This window comes from Onychomys torridus, chromosome 15 (genome assembly GCF_903995425.1).
Source record: "Onychomys torridus chromosome 15, mOncTor1.1, whole genome shotgun sequence".
Lineage (NCBI taxonomy): Eukaryota > Metazoa > Chordata > Mammalia > Rodentia > Cricetidae > Onychomys > Onychomys torridus.
Window position 1 is genome coordinate 47,786,348 of NC_050457.1, and position 26,046 is coordinate 47,812,393.

General features: G+C 38.0%; 1 protein-coding gene across 2 annotated transcripts in view; it reads right to left on the reverse strand.

Moving 5' to 3' along the window:
• Positions 1 to 1,170: 1,170 nt before the first annotated feature.
• Nipbl (NIPBL cohesin loading factor) overlaps positions 1,171 to 26,046 on the reverse strand; it is a 167,182-nt gene continuing 142,306 nt past the window's right edge. The window contains exons 34-47 of one of the 2 annotated variants that reach the window (XM_036206987.1): positions 24,629 to 24,765; positions 21,513 to 21,653; positions 21,220 to 21,313; positions 20,678 to 20,832; positions 19,545 to 19,635; positions 16,796 to 16,969; positions 16,241 to 16,431; positions 14,780 to 14,887; positions 14,157 to 14,357; positions 9,200 to 9,346; positions 7,281 to 7,555; positions 4,730 to 4,904; positions 2,681 to 2,881; positions 1,171 to 2,132 (exon numbers count right to left, since the gene is read on the reverse strand). In XM_036206987.1, the coding sequence (XP_036062880.1) occupies positions 1,767 to 2,132; positions 2,681 to 2,881; positions 4,730 to 4,904; positions 7,281 to 7,555; positions 9,200 to 9,346; positions 14,157 to 14,357; positions 14,780 to 14,887; positions 16,241 to 16,431; positions 16,796 to 16,969; positions 19,545 to 19,635; positions 20,678 to 20,832; positions 21,220 to 21,313; positions 21,513 to 21,653; positions 24,629 to 24,765 (2,456 nt within the window). In that variant the 3' untranslated portion in view covers positions 1,171 to 1,766. Of the gene's footprint in view, positions 2,133 to 2,639; positions 2,882 to 4,729; positions 4,905 to 7,280; positions 7,556 to 9,199; positions 9,347 to 14,156; positions 14,358 to 14,779; positions 14,888 to 16,240; positions 16,432 to 16,795; positions 16,970 to 19,544; positions 19,636 to 20,677; positions 20,833 to 21,219; positions 21,314 to 21,512; positions 21,654 to 24,628; positions 24,766 to 26,046 lie in introns of both variants that reach the window. The other variant, XM_036206988.1, reaches the window with a different exon arrangement.

Here is a 26,046-nt window from a genome sequence, read left to right on the forward strand (position 1 = left end):
AGATTTCAATACTGCTGAGACTAAATGCTCTGCACCTATCATCCTCATCTTCAAAACGGGAACAAAATATCGTAGCATTTTGTGAGAAGTGAGAGAGCAAGCATCGTCAGACACAAAGCACTTAAGAGTTGGCTTTTAAACTCAGTTTATTTAGTATTCTCTAGGCGGGACTTTTATATTTCTCTAGATGGTATTTTGCCCTTACTGATGGATTGCTGTGTTTAATAAGCTACCTCAAGTCTACATTTGACGTAAACACTCCAGGGAAAACCCATTCTAGTTTTCTCATAAAGAATGCACAGTAAAAGGGAAGGACCATGCAGTTAGGGGAAGAAAACAAACACAGCCTTCAGGAAGGCATTCTGAAAGATCCCACATAGGAAGTAGAGGTTGGAGGTATTTTCATAGTGTTTAATAGGTGTTCACAAAGAGGAATTTTGTGGCAGTCAATCTTCCTCACAAACTGAATACGTTCATTTACTTGCTGGTTTCATAAAATTTAACATTTTAGAGGTCATTTAAAAATCAGTACATATAATATCCTTCTCCCAATTTAGTTGAGGTATTTGTAGTAACTAATCTATATGACAATTGTTCTGAAAACATGTATAAAACTCTTAGGCTACAAAAGGAATATCCCAACTAGTAAAATTACTCTCAGCATTAAAAAATAGCGTGTCAAAATGTGGTGTGTTTAACTAGGAAGTGTCAGACTTATTTCAACTCTATTTCTAAAATAACATGGCGTCACTTTAAGAGAAATGCTGTTTTTCCAAAATAGCAGAATTGTTCTTTTCCCATGGTTTAAAAAATAAGTATTACCATCATGACATCACTAGAAAGAAATGGAAGCATACAAGGAATAAACTATAGTTTCTTTTTATATCAAAATGTACTCTTGAAAATGTGTTTGGCACAGTGCTAAATCATATATAGTTAATACTAAATATTGCAGGATACAATAAACCCTGGAGCTGTTTACACCCTCTTATGGGAATGAAAATAATAGATAGCAATTATCAGAAGTCAGCCTGTACAAACTGTATAAACAACTTTATGTTCTGCTTTGAAAACCAATGATATCATAAATTTTACATAAAAGACTGCAAAATAATATAAATGGATTTAAACAGATCTTTACAATAAGAAATTCAAATGGAAACAGACAAGTAACAAAGAGAAGTAAAAAAATTTATTGCAGTATTTGCTCCACCAGATTGCCTGGGGATCCCTTTTCTTGTATTGTTTTCAGGGTGACCTAATACAACAAAATCTACATTTACAAAAACTCCTTCTGCAGATAGGTCATAGATACTGCATGCTTTTTTTCTCAACAGAATAAATTATATATCCAGGAGATTCTGCCATTTTACAGCCTGGAGAGACATTGCTTCCCTGGAAACTGGGCTAAGCTAAAGAAAGCCATCCGCTTAGATTCAACTCCAAGAACACTTTATTAAGAACATTAACAGACTAATTTCCAACATTCACTTGTTTATTTTTTAAACAGAAAGTTTTTTCCAAGATATAAACAATTTTGTTAAACTATAATACAGTGGGAGTAAAAACGAACCGAGACGTGTCTGCTGTACAACAGCGAAGGAGCTCCCACACCAATGTCTGCCCAACATTCCTTCCTTTGTTCCTGCATCCCAGGTTCCACTCTTCAAAAACTCTTTTTTTTTTTTTTTGCCAGAATGTTGATATTTCAAGTTTTTTTGCCTTTTAAAAAAATTCCTGTAAATTTGGCTGCATGTACAAATTCATTAGCTGGAAGTCCCGTCCTTGGCGGCATACAGGGATCGTAAAGTCTGAACAACTTTATTAGTCAGCTTATTAGCACTCGTTAGAGCAATTTTTTTGTAAATAATGTCTGACTCTTTAATAGTGTCTACCCAAGGCACCAGTTTGCGGCCATCGCGGCGCTTAGCCTCCGTCCAGGAGCCACTGTAGGAGCCTGCCATCCACTGAACACTGAAGCCACTGCTGGTTTTCTGTACTACTCTTGCAATTTGTGGTCGATCTTTGTACTTTGGACAGCAAATAGCGATGACATCCATGACGTCAACACTTTCATTCATCTGTGCTGCCAACTCCGTAGAGTCTGAATTTCGTTTTGACCTTCTCAATGACTAAAACATTGGGAGGGGAAAAAAGACCAAGTGTTACACAAAAGAATTTTAGTGAAATTCTTGTTTTTATTGCTTTTAATCCCTTGACGCCGGGAGTTGGGATTTCCCGGCACATTTCCATTGCCGGCAATGAGACGCACCGTGACCGCCAGCGCCAAGGGGTTAACATATACTTGTAAAACCATATAACTTTTAATTTGTACCCGTGTCTTTACTCTTGATATATAAAATTATATGTACATATAAACCATAAAGCTACATAAAACTTAGCAACAATAAAAAGGATAGCACACATTAATACAATCCAAAAAAATTATTAACCCTTTATGCTGGATAAATCTCATTTCTGTTTTTTTTATTATCTTTTATGTTAAACTTTCTACAAAAGGATGTATAAATGGTTAAGTAGAGAATCTCTATCTACAAAATGTTTTGTTTTATAAGTATTACATTACTTGGTGTACATTTAATAGACTGACATATATAAGCACATAAAAATCATTTTACGTAATACGCTGGGAAATACGTTGACTCCTCCTCCGCCTCACCCCTGAAGTGCCTCCTCCTCCTCCTCCTCCTCTATCCTCCCCATCACTTTCATCATCCTCTGTCTCTGCCGCTGTGTTATTTTTAGGGCTGCCTCCTCCAAGCAGCGAGGTAATTGCTTTGTTCCGAGCATTCGTGCTGGCCGACACCTCGCCTTCCTCTTCCTCTTCATCAGGGTCCAGATGTTCCATGAGAAGTTTAAACTGAAAAAGGATTGAGAGTCTTAAGGAAACAGTTTAAACACCACCATGGAATTCTTAAGTGTTTTCTATGGCAGTAGTTCCGAGAGGGGAAAAGACCCAGTCTGGACCTCCATGGCTACTGGCAAATGAGGGCCTGACAAATATTTGCTGTAAAAAGGCAGAGAGAGAGAAAGGCAATGTGTTTGGACTGGTGGCCACATGGTCCCTCTCATAGTTACCACTCCCCCACTGCTGTATGAAAGCACACAGACCGAACATGGCTGTTTCAGTAACATTTTAGGCAATGGGCTTTCTGGCTCAAGACTCAGTTTGTTGGAGGTGGGTCCAAGGCATCAAATAATTAGGTAAGTAATGACAGACTGTCTTTCAGTTTTCTGCTTGCCTTATTCTATGTCAAGCAAATAATTGACATTGAATAATTTTAAAAAATAATTAAAAAATTTAAATTCAAAAAATTAAAGTTTGAAAAAGTAATAGTGTAAAATCATGGTGTACATTGGTATTTGGTTAAAAAACAACAACTGTAATACTCATGTTACTTATTCTAAGAAAATTATAATGCAAAAAAATGTTAGGACAGCTTTCTTATTTTTATTTAAAGATGTATTTATTTATGTATTTGAGTGTTCTGTCTGTATGTACATCTGCATGCCAGAAGAGGGCAACGGATCCCATTATAGATGGTTGTGAGATGCCACGTGGGTCCTGGGAACTGAACCCAGGTCCTCTGGAAGAGGAGATCGTGTTCTTAACCTCTGAGCCATCTCTCCAGCCCCTTAGGACGGTTTTCTAAACATATTCCCCAGATAATATTTGCAGAGTTCCACCATGGTAAAATGCACATATAATTGAGTACTGTAATTACGTATCTCGGGGAGACACTAAGTACCCTCACTGACTGCACAGCCATCATCATTTTCATAAGTTTATATCACTTAATAGAAGCCCTAGTCCCTAAACCTGCCAATCTTCAGTTTTATTGTCTGTCTCTAGAAATTGTGGGTGTGGTCTTCTGTGAATAGCTGTTTCAAGCTACCTATGTAGCCAAGGCTGGCCTTGGACTCAGTGCTGGAATGAAAGGTATGTGCTGCCACACTCAGGATTTTTCTTATTTTACAACGTTTTTTTTTTTTTTTTTTTGGGGGGGGGGTTGTGGGGGGATGGTTGAGACAGGGCCCCGAAGCTTGCCTGGAACTTGCAATATAGCCCAGGTTGTTTTTGAATTTACAATCCTCCCATCTCAGGCTCTCATATGCTAGTATTATAAGGAATCTGCTAGCAAGCTTGGATAAACATTTAAAGGTACATTTATATATTTGTTACACATACATACACACACAAAGCATCTAAGCATATACTTGGATTACTCAAGTAAAAATGCAAGAAAAGCTGGACGTAGTGGTGCACACCTTTAATCTGAGCACCTTGCATGCAGAAGTGGGTGTATCTCTGTTGAGTTCAAGGCCAGCCCAGTCTGCGTATCAAGTTCCAAGACAGCCAGAGCTAACACAGAGACATTGTATGTGTGTGTGTGTGTGTGTGTGTGTGTGTGTGTGTGTGTGTACATATATATATGAGAGTGAGAGTGAGAGTGAGAGAGAGAGAGAGAGAGAGAGAGAGAGAGAGAGAGAGAGGAACAAAATGGCCAAAGAAGGCAGAAGGCTGACTAACCATGGTTTAACTTGTAAGAATGTAAGCTATGTAATCCGCCGAGAACATTTCATCTTTTGCTAAAGGAATTCATAGACTGTGATTACAAAGATACTGTAACTATGCTTCAGGGGCGCGATGGGAAAGCTAGCCCTGACAGCCTGTGAGGCTGGCTTAGTGCTTCCCTTTAGTACTCACGTCCAGGTACTGCCTTACTATGCTCCTCTTCACATCCTCCGTTATTTTGGAATTAGCCATGTCACTTCGCAGGAAGTCCAGTGTTTGTTTGGGATGAAAATGAACCCCTGTTTTTCGGTTAATGGCTTTATCATACACTTTTGCAGATTCAGATGGAGAATATTTCTGAATTTTACTGTTTTGGAAATACAAAATCAGAGTTTTTAAAAAGTTCAGGCACATACTTAGACTGATTCTAGTTCTTTCTTACTTAGTAATAATTAAATTTAAAATCATACATATTTCAACTAATGAAAAGAGAAAAGAAAAAGCAAGTATTAACAATGTTCTTTTGTTTCCATCAATCTCTATATTGACAGGGATGGAAAAGAGATACCTGGCTCAGGAAGCAACAGACCTGGAGAAACCCAATTACAAGTAGAAGACATCATTTTAATGAAATTAGTTTCTTGTGTCTAATTTATGGACTGTGACTATGGTAATAGGGCAGCTTTCTTATAGTCAATCCTATCTAACTGGTTTGCCTACCAACTTTCAGTTCTTGTCTGTGAAAAGACATTTGAAGATTATTTGTGTAAGTTTGTGGGACGTGTGTTCCCCTCAGCACACGTGGGTCAGAGGACAGTTCCCAGCTATCAGTTCTCTCCTTTCACAGTGTGCACAGCTCCTGGGGACTGGGTGTGGCTTGCCAGGCTTGTCTGCAAGTACCTTTATGCATTGAGTCATCTCAGTGGTCTTCTGTTTTACATTTATTTATTTGTTATTATCTTGTGGATGTGTGTGCACACGTATGCCACAGTGTACACGTGGATGTCAGAGGGAATCTTGTAGGAGTCAGTTCTTCCTTTCCATCGTTGGTTCTGGGGATGATCTCACATTGTCAGGCTCAGAGGCCTCTTTATCCACTGAGCTATCTCAGCAGCCCGATTTGGACTTTTTGTTTACTCATTGTCCAAATGGTAGCCAGAAACACTGCTTACAACTAGTTTCAGACAATTAGTAACTGTTTGAAACTCTTTCCAAGTCCATAGCAAGACTACACTATTTTAAATTATTCTAAATTAGTTACTGACATCTCACATCTTAACAATCTAAACTTCTAGGGCTGGCAGCAGAGCTCGGGGACACGGTGCACGTACAGCAAACACAAGGCCCTGGCTTCATCTCCTGTACTAGGTCACATAGAGTGGCTGGATCTGTGGCACCTCCTGAAAACAGTGGAAGCTCTGGCTACACTGTGCAACCTCTCCTGGGCCAACAGCTGACAAACGAGAAATCTCTCTTTGTCCCTTATTGGAATCAGGGATAGAACCCAGGGCTTTACACACGCTAACCACATGCTTCACCATGGAGCTTTGGTCACCAGTTACATGTTAGCACTAAATGCCCCTCTACATAAAATACACTGTGCTGGGGGGGTTTGGTGTCAACTTGCCCTAAGCTAGAGTCATCAGAGAGAAGCAGAGACTCTTAAACTGAGAAAATGCCTCTATAATATCTGGCTGAAGGCAAGCCTGCTAGGCATTTTCTTAATTTGTGATCAGTCAGGGAGGGCCTGGCCTATTGTAGGTGGTACCATCCCTGGGATGATGGTTTAAGAAAGCAGGCTGAGAAAGCCATGAGGAGCAGCAAGCCAGTAAGCAGTACCCCTCCATGGCCCCTGCATCAGCTCCTGCCTCCAGGTTCCTGACCTCCAGGTGCCTGTCCTGACTTCCTTCAGCAGTGAACAGTGGTGTGGAAGTGTGAGCCAAACCAACCCTTCCTCCCCAAGTTGCTTTGGTCACGGTGTTCCACCACAGCAACAGTAACCTTGACAAGGCATATGTTCTTGCCACGTGACTACTAACATTAATATTGGACCTGGTGACCTAAAAAAAGATTTTTAAAATTTCTATGTATGTGTGTGCAGTGTCTGCTGAGACTAGAAAGAGCTGCCAGATCTCCAGGGGCTGGAGACACTTGTGGGTGCTGGCAACTGAAGTTGAGTCTTCTGTAAGAGGAGTCAGTGCTCTTAACCCCTGGGCCATCTTTCCAGCTCCCACTTGGGGATGTTTTTTTTTAAATCCAAGGTAAAAATTGGCTTTAAAAAAAAAAAAATGCTCAAAATTCCACCAATGGTTTCAGACAGCACTTCATCCTTACTTTAGAAAGTCTATTTGGGGTCTTAATAAAAGTTCTATGTAGTTAGTCGATATTTATTCTTATTGTATAGCATTTTATAACCCCAAATTTGTGATATATTTTAAAACTAGACTGAGTATCTAGCAAGGCATTTTTATGGAAATCATTGAAGAAAGTCCTAATATACTGAGTGAAGAAGTATGTTTCCCCTTCTTTCAGTATTGTTAAAACACACACACACACACACACACACACACACACACACACACACACACACACAACCAAATAATGCAACAGAGGAATAATACACAGCAATAAAATGAACCAAATCTGAATCCTGTCCCCAGCCTGTGGATTTTTAAATGGAGCATGTCTTAATGTACTCTGAACAGAGAGTATGTTTGTTTTCTTACTGCTTAAATAAACTCACCTATCAGAAAATCCACAGAGATTCTTCAAATGTTGTTTTAACATAAGGAGTAATAAAATACCCTGGGAAACATTTGCGAATTCAATTAAAGGGGCTGAATTTTCTGGCAAACATTTCATCACTGAGTTTACATCATCTTCAGAGTCAGAGTCTGAATCCGAATCTACCCGCTTCCGAGATTTCCGAGGCCTGGAAACTTCCTCTTCACTCTCACTAGACTCATTCTCTTTAGTAGGGGATGCTTTTCTTTCTTTCCTTTTGTCCTTTACCATAGACTGAAAGAGAGAGGAAATTGTTCTGTTTGAAAACTAATACAAACAAAATGCTACTAACAAATGTAAATATCTTCCATCCAACAGCTCTAAAAGGCTTCCTTCAATAAATAGTTGATAAGCCCATTGACTTTCTATTAGCAAGAGAAGTTAGCCCCAAGACTAAATTATATACAATGCCCACGCTCTCCCTGATCCAAACAGTCCCTCTACGAACACTTAAAGAGAAACATCATTCTCATAAGAATAGCAACAAGATGGCTTAATTATAAAAGTATTAATTTGTCACATATACAAGCCACTGCAGAATAAGAGCAACACTTGTAACTTAAGTAAGACTACAGTGGGCTTAAACATCCAAAGATTCCACCTAACTACCCCTTTCAGGAGTTTTTAGCAAGATACTATGCAACTTTTCTTACATTAGTAAACCCTGCTTCTTTTTACTTTCTGAAAACTTTCTTCCAAAGAGCTAATTTATGGTGGTGGGGGACACTCTGAGAAAACCAAATTACAAAAGCAATTACTCAAAATTTAGCTGTTGAGAAATAACAGGGGACACATTTCTACGTACATCCTTAAAAGTAAAATAAAATTAATGGAGCATGATAGCTGAAACTGTTTAGAAAATTACTAATTCCTCCAACTTTATTGTGCATACTCATACCCTAGAAGTTTCCTTTACAAACTGGTGCAGGGCGAGGCTTCAAATTCTGTAGCTGTAGTAAGCTCAGGTGAACCAGTGCTGCTGCTCTGTGGTCCACAAGAGATCAGGTACGCCTGTAATTTCCTGAGGGTTCTAAGATCGTTTCTCTGAGTTACCAGTTTCATTAGGCTGAGTTTTGAGTACTACAATTTTGTAAAATGAGATCTAATTGGATTAGCAAGCATACAAAAATATTTCATTCAAGTTTTAAAGAATGTATCCTGCCTAATGCTACATCAGGTACTTTTAGAATTTTATATTTCTATTTATGAGTTGTGACAGAAAAGACAAACTTAGTGCATGACAACTCCATTAAGATGTTACAGTGGAAAGATAAGGACGTCAGAGATGTAAGCTACACCAGATACATATCCAACTATATCCATGTATACTCACACCAGTATTATGATCTAGCATAGCACCACAGTATTAGCAGAATAGCCATGGCCTCTAATGAGGCTCAAGTGGATACATGAATGAAAGAAAACACTCTGTCAGTCCTTAAAGTGGGAGGGGAAAAGTGGGATGACTTATTAATGGAAGAGTCCACATGTGTGAAAGTACACATAAACTATCTGTAAATGGATGGTTTTAGATCTGAGTAGAAATGAATAGCAACTCGCCTCTCCAAGTTAAAGTACTGCCCAGATTTCAGTAAGTTCATTTAGAAAGGTTTTACATGGCTGTAGAAAGAATAATGAGAAACAAAATAATGAAAATAGCACATTTGCACTTGGGCAGATGCATTTAAAAATAGCAATATGCTGGTGTATGTCGCACGCCTTTAATCCCAGCACTGGTAGACACAGGCAGGTGGATCTCTGAGTTCAAGGCCAGACTAGTCTACAGAGCGAGTTCTAGGACAGTCAGGACTATACAGAGAAACCCTGTGTCGAAAAACCAAAAGCCAAGCAAAAAGAAGAGCAATATGTGTAACTTACCTCCTTGAATGACTGCAATAGGTTACTACCGGAAACTGAGAGCGTAATGTCTATGTGATGCATTATAAACAATGGCTCTTCCTGAGTCTGGTATGGAAAACAGGCTAGATTGTCTGCTATGTACAAGAGCATAGTCACTTCTGTTTTCTGCAAATTTTAAAAGAAGGTAGACATGTTTAGTGGTAAGCCAGAAACTCACCCAAACAGCTTTTAGAAAATCATCACCAGGCGCTTTTACCTCAGGTGGTACTGGAGAGAGTTAAAGACAAAAGAGAAAGTGGGGGGGAAAACAAGCAAAGAGGTAGAAAGCAGATGAAACGTAAGGTGAGACTAGCAGGGACAGAGCTTACAAAAGTGATCCTACAGCCATCTTAGGAGACTTTATGATGACGTATATCGTGCTACCTCAAGAAGGAAGAGGTGAAGTTTCTAGTCAGCTAAGTAAAAGTCCTTTTCCTTTAGAGATTATGTGAGATCTTTCTGACAGATCAACACTGTATCAGAAAGTATACATAGGAAAACATAGTAATTAGTCATGGGTCTTCTCAAAGTTTAGCATGTATGGAGAACAGTTACACACAGTTACTATTCAGCATCCAAAAAAGTATATGTAATACACTACTGATATCTGGATTTACCCATCCCTGATCACACACTAATTAAAACACTTTTCAGGGCCAGGCCTGGTGGCAAACATCTTGAATCCCAGCACTACGAGGCAGAGGCAGGAGGATCTCTGTGACTTTGAAGCCAGCCTGGTCTACCTAGTGAATTCCAGGACAGCCAGAACTATTAGTGAGATCCTGTCTCAAAAAACAAACAAACAAACAAACAAACAAACAAACAAAAACCCCAAAACAAACCAAAAAACAAGAGGTTGGGGATTTAGCTCAGTGGTAGAGTGCTTGCCTAACAAGCGCAAGGCTGAGTTCTGCCCTTAGCTGGGTGTGTGTGTGTGTGTGTGTGTGTGTGTGTGTGAAAAACAAAACAAAACAAAACCAAAATACTATGAAATAACACAAAATGCAAGAGAAATTATGGCTGACAGTGTGTTGTTAAAAAGCGGTTTTAAAAAGAAGAACCTTAAACAGAAACACAGGCTGGGAACCATTAGAAGGTGACTGCAATCCTAGCACTAGGGAGGCCAAGGCAGGAGGATCACTTGAGTTAAGGGGTTCCAAGACCAGCCTAGGCAACACAGTGAGATGCCATGTCCTAAATCAATAGGAAGACACATTCACATTTACACTTGTTTTTGAGAATTTACAGACAAACTATCATAAAACTAGAAACCAAGGCAATTATTTATATCCTCACTTCGTTTAGCCCCTTTCTGAATTTTAACACAGAAAGCATTAACTTTCTCCTTTCTCTTCTAAAAATCACCATCATTATCATTTGGGCATGCGTGATGTGTGAGGGCACATGTGGAGGCTAGGTGACCACTGTGTGACACTGATTCTCTTTCTGCCTTTATGGAGGTTTAGAAATTTGATTCAGGCTGACAAGCTTGCATGGCAAAGCTTTCCCTGCTGAGCCACCTGGCAGCTGGCCCTTTTTGCTCTTTTCTTTTTTAGATTTGTTTTATTTTAGGTGATAGGTATTTTACCTGCATGAATGTATGTGTATCTTGTTTGTGCCTGGCTCATTGGATCCCCTGGAACTGGACTTAAGGATGACTGTTAACACCATATAGGAACTGAGCCTGGGTCCTATGCAAGAGGTATAAGGGCTCTAACCACTGAGACATCTCTCCAGTCCCCTTTCCTCTTTTCTTTGGATATTGGCCAAAAACTTAAGCATACTTGTCCAGATTCTGTGGGCTAGCCAGATGTGGTAGCACACACCTTTATTCCCAGAACTCCAAGAGGCAGAGGAAAAGTTCATAGTGGGTTCTGGGATAGCCAGGGTTACATGGTGAGACCCTGTCTCAAAACACCCAAAGATTCTCGGAGCTTCCATCTGCCCAGTACAGCTGCAATGCTGCTGGCAGACCCCACTGTTGAGCCTCCCTGCTGTCTTGACCTAACTCAAAGGCTCTCTCTGCTCTTCCCCATCCACTTCTTTCTAGCAGCTGCCAAGACAGACAGCTTACGTGCCCTGTTATTTTCTTCTCAAATCCGAATGAAGTGGTTACTGAATTTAAAAAACCAAACTAAAACTAATAATCAAAAGTACATTATTTCCTATTTACTTTCTCTGCATCCAAATAACAAAATATATAACAGCAGAAGTAATAAAAAGCTCATAAGGCATATGTAATAAATTTACTACTAACATTTATAAGACAATCTATTTTTTAAAAGTGAATTGTTTCATTTTTACTTTGTTTCTCTTTTAAAAGATTTATTTATTTTTATGTATGAGACTGTTTTGTTTGCTTGCATGTATGTTCCTTATGTGTATGTCCAGTACTCAGAAAGCAGAAGAGGGTATCAGATTCTCTGGAATTGAAGTTATGGGTGGTTGTGAGCAGCCACGTGGGTGCTGGGCACTGAACCCAGGTCCTCTGTGAGAGTATCAAGTGATCCTAACCTGAGCCATCTTTCCAGATCTTTAATCTATTCTTTAAAGTTGTATACCACTATCTAAGTATCACAGTGAGGAAATGCAGAATGCAGAACTCTACTGCACCTATCAGTGTTCCTCTTCTCTCTTCTCTTATTCCTCTCTCTGTGATTGGCCTCAAACAGCTGTGGGCCAGCTAGCCTTGAACTTACGGTGAAGACCCTGTCTCTGAAGGCTGGGATTACAGGCATGAGCTACTACACCTGGCTTACCTATCAGTTTTAACATCAGAATTCATACATATATATAAAATTTTTCCCCTTTTTGCTAGAAGTAAAAATGTTCAGAACTGGGAAATCAAAGTCCTAATTGTTCCCTCTTCTAAAAATCAAACTCCTTAAAATCAACCCAGATTCTTCTTTCTTTGTCTGCCTTTAGCAACAATCACATTATTTTCCCAGGTCCTCAGGACAAAAATACTCGTTATTCACTATCTCTCCTCACATACTCTCAATTTATTCCTTTCTTACAAGGTTTCTTCTTTGTTTTCCTGCTACCAATTCTTCCATTCTCTACTGTAGCCACAACAGATCACTTCCTTTTGACCTGTATTGTGAACTCAACAGTGAAAAAAAAAAATCTGTGTTCCTAAAATGCTCTCTGCACTTGCTGGCTATCATTTTGTTTCAACCCTTCTATAGTTCTCCAATGCTTATAGCTGCTTCTCTGTTCTATGTACTGTGCTTAGGAAAACCTTTGCTTCAGACAAACGGCAATCTACCTACTCTCTCCAATCCTCTTCTGCATAGTACATTTAATGCATCTAATCTTTAGGCCTTTAGTGACTTGCTCCTTTTCTGACATCCTGTGTTGGAGGCAGTTAAGAGTAAAGTTTTAAAGTTCTTTTATCACAATAATAGAACATCCGATCAATTAACAGATTATGTATTGAAATCACACAGGAATGAACCCCAACAGAGATAAAGAAAGAAGATGTATCAACAGAAACCACATTCTGTATATGCTAACCACAATCACTATTTATTTTCCTTACTGGTATTTTAGCCTCGTAATGGAAATAAACCCTTTAGACTGTCATACCACTAGAGCATACTGTTCTCATGTCCAACACCATAAAAGCTGAAAACAAGTGGCGATATAATGGTGAGAATACTGGGGAAAATGTCATGCATTCTGAAACACAGACTTGGGACATGTATTTGCTGTGTCACATATAAAAATTTTCATGTAGTATTTTAAAAAGAACAGATCTAGTAAGGTATATATGCTCTGGTAAGTGTAATTCTGATTTACTACAAAAACTCTATGCCAAGTGATTAAAATAAGAAAAATGTTTCTCTTGCTCACTTAGCAGCTGCCCTTCAGATAGGCTGGTCCCCGTGCTCTATGAGGGCAAGCAGGTGTTATAGCTGTCTTTACTATTCTACCCAGTAATGTCTTACAGTGGTAGGGATCACAATAGGTACTAAAGAAGTATTCGTAAAATGAATGAGTAAATTAAAAAAGATAAACCTGAAGAACAGGATTTTCTGCATTCTTGGCTAGTGGTCCTGGGCAATGTATGTCAACTGGCAATTACATAAAAGTGTAATTTGAAGAAAATCAACACGAAAAACTCAGCACTAAAAATCTGTGTTATTATTAAGCCAGGTGATGATGGCACATGTCTTTAACCCCAGCACTTGGGACACAGAAGCAGGCAGATCTCTGGGTTCGAGGCCAGCCTGGTATACAGAGCGAGTTCCAGGATGGGCAGGATTACACAGAGAAACTCTGTCTTGAAAAAAACAAAAAACAAAACAAACACACAAATAGAAGGGAAAAAAAACCAACCAAAATACCCTGTATTATTTCCCAACAATATTTGAGTCCTACAGAATGACAGAAACAATCTTATATATGTAGGTATGCATGCATGTATTCACGATCTATCCCCACAGTGACAGTTTAAATGATGCAGCTGACTTTTATAGAGACTGTTACTTGCTGGTGAGTCGGCTTGAGGGAGAGAGAAGCTCGTCACCTAGCCTGATGACTTGGGTGCAGTTCCTTGGATGCACAAGGTGGGAGCAGGGAAGTGACTCTCACAACTTGGCCTCTGATCTCCACACCTACACTGTGGCAACCCCTCCCCCCACACCCAAATATAAAATAATGAAATGTAAAAAATTAAGGAAAAAACCCTGATAAAATTTCCAAGATATTCATTATAGAGACACAATCATATTTTATTCCTCAATACAGTTTTTCTCATGTAAAATGCCCCTTTTCATTGTGATCATGAACTTTGTAAGTAACTAAGTAAAAGTTAAGGAAACACAACATAGTCAACGACATTTACCAAAATGGTAATATTGAAAAGTCATGCCTCTTTTAGGCACACAGTCTCTAGAACATTGTTTTTGACGATAAGAAAGTTTATGCTTACTGCTGTGTCATCAAAGAGGTTGAGTAAGGAAATAAGAAAGGCGCGTCTGTGCTGGCGGTTTCCACGGATCATGGAGTAGAGGTGTGAACATAAAGCACTCGAGGACTCATCTTGTCTGAAACCCCTGACAGGGTCTTTCAGGCATGTGTTGATGGCCTGTTGTACCTGATAAGACATCTTCATTCCAGCCACTGCTTTCATCTGAAATGAATAAAGGCCTTCTTTGCATTAGGGATATTAAGACTCAGATTAGGTAGACCCTGAACATTACATTCAAGGCTAACTTCATTATTTGGTTTCCTTACTCAAAATAATAAAAACCACAGAATGAGGTACTGGAATAGTAGAGACCTTCTATTGTAACTCCATCATTTCAGACATACAAAAACCAAGGTCTAGAGGTTATTGCCAGCCAAGGTTAAAGCAGGGTCTACAGTTCATGCCTCCTGACTTTTTTCTGAAAAGTCACCCTGGTCCAGTCTTAGTTAATTGTAAGCTAGAATAAACGCCCTGAGGAACAAACTTGGTTGTAAGCTAAGAAAAATATTAAGTGACTCATTCTATAATAATGATTTGGAAGCAATGGCTTATCAGAGCAACACTAATTTACTGAAAGCACTTACATGAATGAATCCAGCATATTTTTTGTCTATTTCCACAAGCTGCTGGTCAGCCTTGTTCCTCATAGCAGGTTCTGGATCTGTGCCCATGGCAATTAAATATGGAACACACTGGGAGAAAAAAAGCCTTTATAAGACATCACAGCAGTAAAAATTCTGTATGCATCTCAACAAATGTCAAGCTTGTACATCAGATATAAAAATGTAGCAGTACAGACCTTCTTTAATTGTTTTGGTGTCCTTTGAAAAGTGATAATCTTTCTTTGCTTTAACTTAAAGGACTCTCTTTCTCTCTCTCTCTCTGTCACACACACACATACACACAGGCACACACACACATACACACAGACACACACACACCCTCTTCTTTTATGCACTGAATCTTCTTGTGGGCCCTATCTCTGAGTATTTAAAAAAGGCAAAAGTTTCAATATACTACTGCATGTTGAAAAGTGATTTTACAGCTCTGAATGATGAAAAACAGACTAAATATTTGATGTGCTGTTTTATGACACCCATTTTCTTCATGTTTACATTATAAAGCATACATTTAGTTATGTTTTAGAAAATATCAGGAAAAAATTCATTTTCCAATATATCAGTGTACATTAGAATAAACTCTATGGAGGAGAAGGAGACAATACTCACAGTCCCTGGAAGTTTCATAGCTTGTGACCCTCCCCTGACCATTTGATAGTAGTTAGTACATCAGCAGAGAATGCAAGTCTTCAGGGTACTAAACATTTCATGGCCTTATTTCTTTTTCCTTTTTCTCTTTTTCTTTTTGTGATGCTGGGGTCAAAGCCATGACCTGAATATCCGAGTATCTTAGGCAGGTACTCTACCACTGAGTTACAAACCTGGCCTTTTAGGCTATCGTCCCAACCACACTGCAAAGTTTTAACATGCTATACACCTGATGTTACCTCCAATTTAAGGAGAAAAATGCAGTTCAGATGATGGAGCCTACTATTTTGTGGCAGAACAAAACTTTATACTATTTAGCTTATTATTCTCTTAAACCTATTTGATTTCACTGATTACATATTGTTGGTTCTTAGGGATCTGAGTAAAAGAATTTTATCAAAGCCAGTGAGAGAAAAGGATATTTTCTAGTAATAGAGAGTGGAAGTTTAACATAAATATATAGGTATTTTGTGGCAGTGGCAACATAAGAGAGTATTCAGAGTTTAGGTTCTTAAGAGTTGAAGACAACCTAGGAAGTCGAGGCAGAAGGACACTCAAGTCCATGAGTTGAGGACAGACAGCCGGGGTAATGTTGTAAGGCTAACTCTTAACAAAAGGAAGAAGAAAGAAGAAAGGAGGGGGTAAGAATAGTTGTCGCTGTAGTTCAGGACATAGGTTTTATTGAGCGGAATGAAGAATTATTGATGTTCCCATCATGGCATCATCACACAGTTCATCCGGTTGTCAGTAAGTGCTTTCGTCATAAAACTTGCTTACCTGGACCGGATGGATGAGACCCTGGTTCAGAGTCAATGCGATCACATTCAGGGCAAAGTGGCGGACACTTGACTGGGTGTGAAAGAAAGCCTCAAGCACCTGTTTGAGGTAAAGCTGCATGATGGAGCTACTCATCCCCGAGGAAACATCTCCCATCTCTTTTAAGTCTTCCTGCTTTGCAACTTTCTTCCCTACAAAGAGGGAAAAGGAGAAACACATCAAGGTCAATTAACTTGGCTTACTACTCCTGACCGAGTCTACAACTCACACCCACAAAATGGTACAGATCATGTGCCAGCTCAAGTGGTTCCCAATCCTTTGTCCTCAACCGTGCCAGAGGCTCTTTGAGAACAGTAAGAACTGTAGTCCCTCCTCCTCCTGGAAAGTGTTAATGCTTGCAGACACCTACATTTGTAATTGTTTTCAAGAGTTTAAGAACACTGTCGGGCCTATGAACTTCAGCTTACTAAGTCGGTCCCCCCTCTCCTCTGAGAGGCGGGGTTTCAGTGTGCTAAGTACAGCTGCACTGTCAATCACGAGCCCGCGCTCACTTACAGTCTCGGTCAGCTTGCTGCATCCGCGTGTCCTCTTCTTGGAGGTAAGTCTGGAGGTTCTTTAACACTTGTATTTTTAAATTCACGGAGGAGTTCTTATCAGATAAAATGGTATTATACAGATTCTTTACTTCTTGCTCAAACATTAGACTTGGATGCTGTATAAAGGCAAAGCCTAAGAAAAACGGAAAGATGTCTTTATCTATTCCTACTAAAGATAAATAGAACACAATGAAAATGTCAAATTATATAAAGAGCTCCTTATTTCAAAAATTTAAACTTAAAATGACTGGAAGAATATGCTGGTGGCCTTACCTAGAGAAGCATTAGAGCAGGTACTTCTTTCCCCATGAATTAAAAACAAGAAATTGCATTTCAAAGGAGAATTTCACACAAGAGGAAACCTTGAGGAGGGAGCAGGGCCTAGTGGCTAGGGGAGTGGATTAGGAGTCAGGAGTCTTGGGTTCTATTCCTGGCTCCACCACTGACTTGTAGTGTGACCTTGGGTGAGTCACACAATCTCTCTTTGCCTCAATTCTCCATCTGTAAAATGGGGACAATAATATTTACCACCCGCCTACCTCAGAGGGATGTTGTCAGGATTTAAGATGTAATGTCTGTAAACATTTTTTTCAGACCCCTAATAGAAGGTACTACAGTGACAATCTAAAAAATATTGAAATATATCCACCGATGAAACAGAATTTAAAAACAGAACTAAAATTATCTTCCTAATTCTCTCAAATGGCCCTAAATCGAGGCCACAATGCTAACTATAACCACTAATAACTAGCAAAATAAAATTATCAATGCAAATATAGATAAATGTTTAATAAGAGAAAATGGACTCTTGATGTCAGCAAGCATTAATTAGTAATACCAAAACCAAACCACCAGACTTAAAGCAGAGCGATTAGACAACTAGTTCAAGGTCACACAGGATAACCATGGCCCATGTAACTTTTTGACTGTTCTACGGTGCTGCTTCCTTAAATTAAAACTTCATTTATTTGTTCTCTGAATTATCATAATATAATTGGCTTTGTCACTCAATAAAATTTATTATCTACAGTTAATATGTAAGGATATACACAGGCATGTAGGTAGTATCACATCTTCTAACTAATAAATGATGCTTACATTTTTACTGTATCTCCTCCTGTAAACACTGTTTCACTGCATCTCCTCCTGTAAACACTGTTTCACTGCATCTCCTCCTGTAAACAGTTTCACTGTATCTCCTCCTGTAAGTACTGTTTCACTGTATCTCCTCCTGTAAGTACTGTTTCACTGTATCTCCTCCTGTAAGTACTGTTTCACTGTATCTCCTCCTGTAAACACTGTTTCACTGCATCTCCTCCTGTAAACACTGTTTCACTGTATCTCCTCCTGTAAGTACTGTTTCACTGTATCCCCTCCTGTAAACACTGTTTCACTGTCTCTCCTCCTGTAAGTACTGTTTCACTGTATCCCTCCTGTAAACACTGTTTCACTGTATCTCCTCCTGTAAACACTGTTTCACTGTATCCCTCCTGTAAACACTGTATCTCCTCCTGTAAGTACTGTTTCACTGTATCTCTTCCTGTAAGTACTGTTTTACTGTATCTCCTATTGTAAGTACTGTTGAGAGAGGACTTCACTATGCAATCTTAACTGACTTGGAACTCCCTATGTAGACCAACTTGGGGTCTACTTAGAGAAACTTCCGAGATTTGCCTGCTTCTGCCCACCGAGTGCTAGGATTAAAAGCATCCACAATCACATCTGGCTTATAAGTAATTTATGAAAGAAATGAGGTGGAATAAGGCAATTATATTTAAATATTTATAAAGTTATCAACATGATTTAATAGGGTTTGGGTAACTCAGAATCTTTTCACTCACTTTTTTTTTCAACTTACTTTTTTTCATTTTTGCCTCACTTTTTTCAAGACAAATATCATTGATTACCCATGAATATTAAATATTAACATTGACATGCTATCAAAGTATTTCCAACCATTAAGTTACTGAATATTTTTATATGTATTTGCACAAAACACATAATAACAATAAAACCCCAAGTATAGGACATACTTTTTTCTTTGCCTTTTATAAATAAAAAAATTTATTACAGGTCTCTGGCCTGAGAGTTTTAGATTTCCTTCCTTTTTAAAAAAGAGTATTTAATTAGGCAATTAAATACTTTCCTGTTTCTAATTCTCTAAACTTTAATTCTTTTCCAGGTAAGCTGTATAGAGCTGCTTACAAAACATGTTTTATTACACTAGTGCTTCTGGAAAAGGAATATGGACCAGATATGCCTCCCAACCGTTCCTATAATTAAGTCTACACAGACTGTCCATTAACAAGTGGCAGATATATGTAACAACATTATTTGCACTGAAAGAACCATTTTAAGAAATGCAAAATGCACAATTTTTTCAACATGTCCTTAGGACTACAGTGCCTCAGTTGGTGTCCTTAATCTAGCTCTAGGAAGGAGGGATGAGACACAGTACTGTTATCTCCACTTCACTGACTAAGAAACCAGCCAAGGGAGAAGTGGCCTGATCACACTTTACCAGAAAGGCCACAGGCTGAAACAGGGACAGAATTCAGGTTTCTTAAACCCCAGTTCTTCATTCTCCACATCAGATCACACAGCCAACAGAAATATGTCTAAATAACCCAACAACTTAGACTTACAATAGTCAAAAAGCTTACTCCACCCCTCAAAGAGCTAAAAACTACTAAAAAATTTAGACTTACCTAGACCAATGATGGCTTTTGTTTGTACTTCTTCATCTGAGTGTTTCGTAAAATACATCAACAGCTCAAGTACTTTATCCTTTATGTTAACCTAAGGGGGGGGGTGCATATTAAAGGTATTCAAGAAGAATACTCAATGTCAGAGTAAGTTCTCAAGTATGTGTGAGAAAGAGGAAAGGGGGGAGGGAGGCAGAAAGGAAGACAGAGAGAAAGAGGGAGGGAGGACGAGAGGGACAGAAATAGAGAGGGAAGGAGAAGGAGGGAGGCAGAGAGAGAGAGAGATTGAGAATGTGCAGGCCCCATAGTGCCCGTGTGGCAGTGTGGTGTGGAAGCCAGAAAAATTAATTCCAAAGACCTGGTTCTTTCCTGTCACCCTGTAGGATCTAGGGATGGACCTCAGGGAATCAGTCTATGTGCTAGTTCCTCTACCTGCTAAGCCATCTAGCCAGCCCTCATTTCCCAGCTATAAAGAGGGTGGGATGGGGTGGGGAGAGATGCCTAAAAGCAACAAGGAGAATTTTCATGAACTTTTCGGTGGATGTTGGTCACTTGCAGAGCACTGGCCTGGCAAATGCAAGGTGCTAGGTTTGATTCACAACACTGGGAAGGAAAAAAAAAATCAATTCCATAGGTGTTCTGTCTGCACGTATGACTGCATCATGTGTGTGCCTGGTGCCTGCAGAGGCCATAAGAGGGTGTCAGATCCCCAGGAACTAGAGTTACATAAGGCTGTGAGCTGCCATGTGGGTGCTGGGAACCAAACTGAGGTCTTCTGGAAGAGCAGACAGTGCTTTTAGCTGCTGAGCCACCTTTCTAGTCTCTTCATTTACTTTAGAATAGTGGCATTTGATGTGATAGTCTGTGACAAGTATGTGCCACAACCTGCTGTTCTAAAGTGTGCCTATGTTAACGAACTGATATAATTGGTCATGGAAACTTCTAATCTATCACTGACGAGTAAGAAAGTGCTCATCAACAGGATGTCTAGAGACTGTGCTTGGACCAGCTCTTTCCAAAAGTCTCAGTAAACTTCTCTAGTGTTGTCGGCTTCCTTCCAAGTCATTATATTGATTCTTAGTTCAGGGTCACAGGACTGTGTTTTACAGCACACTAAGTAATACTGGGATCTTTACCTTACTGTTGCCTTTAAAATCTTCCAGATCAAAATCAAAATGCCGACAGAGTGCTCCAACAGTGAAGAGGGACCTAAGAAGTGCTGGTTTATTTGTTAAAAGTGAAGTGTTATTTGGGTCTTCTTGATGCTGACTTTTTAATTTCGAAATGGCACCTAGTAAAGATAAGTAGCAGTTAATTACAGTAATCTCTTTATCTTTGAATTATGTTTAAACAATTACTAATAAAAATACAGTTAACTTTCATTAAAGGTTTTAAGTATTAAATACATTTATAATACGTGTGGATCCTTTAGAGCTAAAACAACATAAGAAAAAAATATTAAAATAGTAATGTATATAGCAGTCAGACAACTTATCATTTTAAAGGGAGAAACTTTTGAACTAATGAGAATACAAAAGATCACAGAGAACTTCTAAGTGTGGATGCTGCAGAACACACTCATTTCCTCACTGCTCTCCTTTATCAGATATGTTAATGATGCAGACACATTTGCAGAACTTAGCAGCAAACGATTAGAAAGCCCAGGCACTGAACTTACCGTAGTATCTATTGAAACAGGCCCACACAAATTTAAAATTCTGCGTCACTTTATTTACAACAGCCCCAAGACAGCTCACACAGTGCTGTACTACCTAAAAGACAGAGAGAACGTTACTCTTTAAGTAAAAACTAAAACACAGCTGAAATATATGGTCATTTTTTCTTTCTTATACATTTGTCTTAAAATATAATAAAAGATCTTGGGACTTAACTCTGACATATTATAGCAATATGCTACAAACCTTCATCTGTGTCTTAAGCACTACAATACAGAGATGGTAAACTACTCACAGTCATGCCGTATTTAATGATCAGCTTCATCAGATCTTCTTCAATAGTGGCAAGGAAGGTTTCACTTGGGTGTTCCATCAGTGGTACAACTAACTCAAGGATTTTTGCAACATTGCAGATAACCATGAAATCATTTTGCGTCTGAGAAGAAAATTAATGCCTTATGAATATCTAAAATTTAAGAAGCCATATACAGCTTTATGTCTGGAGTATAAGAATAGAGCATTATGTATGTAAAGTTATAGTAAAATGTTAAAAGTACTAGAAAGGAACTCTCCACCCAAGTTTGAAAGAAGCAGCAGCTGAGAGATTATCACCAGTCTGCACTCTAGCTCTAACAATAATTTACCATGTGACCTCGGGGCACTTCATAATGTTAAAGCTGTTACACTTAAAATAATGTTGGGATTTCATTTATTTTTATCTTATGAGTATGATTGTTTGCCTGAATGTATGTATGTGTGTGTACCATGTTGCTTGTAGCTGGTACTCTTAATTGCTGAAGTATCTTATCAGCTCCATATTTCCCCCTCAAAACAAAATATTTAAATAGTAGGGGAATATTTTATAGAGACTGGCAGTTTTTAAGTTTGAATTTAAGTCTTCACCTTCTTGATGAAGGTCATTAGCAAATAGTTCTCAACTGTGGTGACTGTGTTCTCCATTCTCTACCCACAAGTATTCTGCAATGCTAGGAGCATTTCCAGCTGTCACTGTGGGAGGTGGAATTTATTGGACAGAGATCAAAAGATGCTGTTGAACATTCCACAAGACAAGAAGAGAGAGCTCTTACCAACAGTGGATTATCCAGCTCTGTTAGTGCTGGAGTTGAGAAATGCTGTGTTAAATATATTTTATTTAATAAATGTATTTATTATCCCAGAACTAGCTAGAAGTATTTTTAATTTTATACTTATAGAATTTTTTGATTAAAAAAATAAACACATGATAAAATTTTGATTTTATGTGTATCAGAATTTTGCCTATATGTTTGTATGTACCATGTGCATGATTAGTGCCCATGGAGGTCGTAAGAGGGCACTGGATACCCTGGAACTGAAGTCACAGATAGTTGTGAGCCACCATATGAGTGCTGGGAACTGAACCTGGGTCTTCTGGAACATCAGCAAATGCTCTTAACCACAGAGCACCTCTGCAGCCCTGTAACACAAACTTTTCCCACTTGTCCTCTAATCAGCTAACTCTCTCTAAAAGAAACATTACTAGCTTTGGGGGCAGGTTGTAAAGGGAAAGAAGGTTTTGTATGTGTGCCTTTAATCCAGCCAAGCAAAAGATAACTGGTATTTGTTTTGCGTAAATTATTTTACTGGCCAAAAATTTTCTTAATATTTTTCTTTTGTTGAGACAAAGCCTCTCCATAGAGCCCTAGGTATCCTGAAACTTTCTATGTAGACCAGGCTGGCCTTGAATTCAAACATTAAAGGTGTGCGCCACTATGCCTGGTAAATAACTAAAATGAAGAATTTTCAAACTTTGAAAGAAGGCACACAATTCAAAGAAAATAGGATAACTACATGAGTAGTCAATTTAAAGAAGAAGAAGGACAACTAGTCAATATGAAAAATGCTTAACTTTCTTAGAAATGGAGCAACAAGGAATTATTCTTTACCCCTGTTAGATTAGCAAAGGGTACAAAAATGATTCCAATAGTTATGCACTGCCTTTCAAAACAGCTAAAGATCCTATCTAATGATCTCTCAAAAACCAAGTAAAAAATAAAACAAAGCCCATGAAGAAGCAAACAGAAAAACCCAAAAATATTTCAATGCAATAGTGAACCTATTCCTGAGAATCTTCTCAATAAAATGAATGCAACAATGTTTCAAAGTGTGTATCAGGGGAATCTGCTCAATAAAATGATGCAACAATGTTTCAAAGTGTGTCAGAGTATGTTTATATTAAGATTCTAGAGGGAGAGTATGGCACTAAATTATACTGTTGGCACTGAGGAGCTATGTGACACGAAGTAAGCTATTTATATTTTCTATGCTTTAGTTTCCTTTCTTTAGGATTAAGGATTTTAGTGTTTGACAAAGTAAATGAGACAATATAAAGTTCCCCAAAGTATCTGATCACAGAGTTAAGCAGACATGAGCTTAACTATTAGCTACAGATTACATTTGAAGCTAAGTTATTTCTGGATCTATAATAGGCTCCTAGATGGAATTAGTGTCTTGGAAATAGTATATATAAAACAGTAGTATATTATTATATATAATTTATATAATATATAATTTCTTATTCTCTATTACTTTTCTTGATCCTTAAACTTACAAATTAAGAGAAAATTGCTTAACACCTGATAACAGAAGGAAAACAAATCTAGTAGAGAAAACTACTAAAGTTAGATCTTTAGAATACAGTATACAAGAAAAGTAAGAGTTGTAAGTTTCTAGAACATTTTAAAATTTAGCATATGTAAGAAATCACAATTTACTATGCTGCTATACATCCCATTTTAAAAAATCTCATTTGATTTACACTATTTTTATTTAAGAAATATTTTGTGAATTTTCATTTTATTTTAGGAGAACATAGCATGTTAATACATCAATGTCTCTAATATGATACTAGATGTTCCATATTCAACATATTGCTTTATAATAAAAGTAATAAAATATATTATGACAAATGACTTACATATTAAGAATCCAAAATCTAGTAAGTTTCTTCAAATTACAATTTCTGCCTTTATTATTCACTTTTGAGTTCTTAACAAGAGCTACAACATTTATTAAACAGTTACAAAGGGGGTAGTGTAAGAACTAACAGAGACATAGAGCCTGGATTTTAATTGTTGAAGTTTTTAGATAACTTGTAACAAGCATTAGAATGTAAATCTGAGTCAATGACACGGATTATCTGTCAGTGAGAATGTGTAGTACATGTGAATTCTAAATTTAAGTACTTAGTACCTGTTGTACGCGAGAAAGAACAAACAAGACAACACGCTGGGTGTGTGGTACATGCTTTGAATCTCAGCACTCGGGAGGCAGAAGGAGGCAGATTTCTACAGAGCGAGTTTCAAAACAGCCTGGGCAGGTCTTGAAAAAACCAACCAACCAACCAACTAAAAAGACAGCATTTATACTTACACTACATTTAGTGGTAAGGTACGGTTGCATAGTCATGGCATGTTTAACCATGAGTTGGGGTCTTATTTTGCTGAATAAGAACAAAGTGGTTATACAAGCTACTAATCTTCCAGAATTCACACCTTTATTGTCTGAATCTGAAACAACAGAAAAATAAGACACTAAAATAAGACAAAGTAGAGAAAATCAGACAGAAAATTACTGAATTTACTCAACACAACAGATTCAGTATGGGCCTTATTAAAATGCATCAGTATTTCTTATGACATTAGACTACCTGTATTTCATTTTGGGGCACAACACTACACAATAAAGACCAAGTAGAGACGTCTTACTAAGAAAGACAAGTTCCACTGGAAGGGGATGTGACTGAGTTTAAAAGGAGAATGAAGATGGAAAGTTCAGGGAGAGTCTTTGGGAATAAGTTGGTTCTGTCTATAAATGGAAGTGAATACAGGAAAACAAATGAGAGAAGACAGAAACAATTTAGCTACATGATACTCTATTTAAAGAGTACTGGTGAGAATGTTAAATTATGGAAGTGACAAAGAGAATGTCGATCGATGTTCTATGCAGATACACAAAATACTGTTCAAATGAGGCCAGTTAGGAGATACTTTGGTTCTTAAAAAATACACTTTTTAAGAGATGATGAACAATGTTGAACATTAACGGATATTAATAACATCAATAAATCCTAGGATGAGAAAAATAGAAAAGGAAAAAATGCACACATGAAAAATGAGAAAAATTTAAAGAAAAACAACAATAAGCCCTGTGTAAGAAAAGAAAGGATATCTACAATTCCTTTAGGGGCAGTAAATGACATCTCCACTAGAGGAAGTTGGTCCTTCAATTGAATAGCTGAGGTTTATTGCTGCTCCTCATTACATACATCAGAAAATGGGAAGTAATATTAATAGTTTGTGCTTTTAAGTAATAGGTACCAATTATAATATCTTTTTTGTACAATTTTTGATAAAAGAAGACCAGATTTGTGACTGACATAAGATAATTGATAATGTAAAATATTAAGTACTTAACTTACATTAAAAATTTCAACAGATTAGAAATTAAGATTGAGAAATTTTAATAAATTAAACATTAAATATTGAGAAAATTTTGTAAACAACTAGAAACAATATTAGGCCAGGCAGTAGTGGTGCACGCCTTTAATCCCAGCACTCGGGAGGCAGAGCCTGGTGGATCTCTGCGAGTTCGAGGCCAGCCTGGGCTACAGAGTGAGTTCCAGGAAAGGCACAAAGCTACACAGAGAGGCCCTGTCTCAAAAAAACCAAAAAGAAAGGTAGTATAATATTTTAACAACATTTTAATGGCTACTACAATTTCTTTGAAAGTTTTCTATAATTTAAATAATACCAAATACTTTTGTGATGCCATTAAAACGCATATTGGGC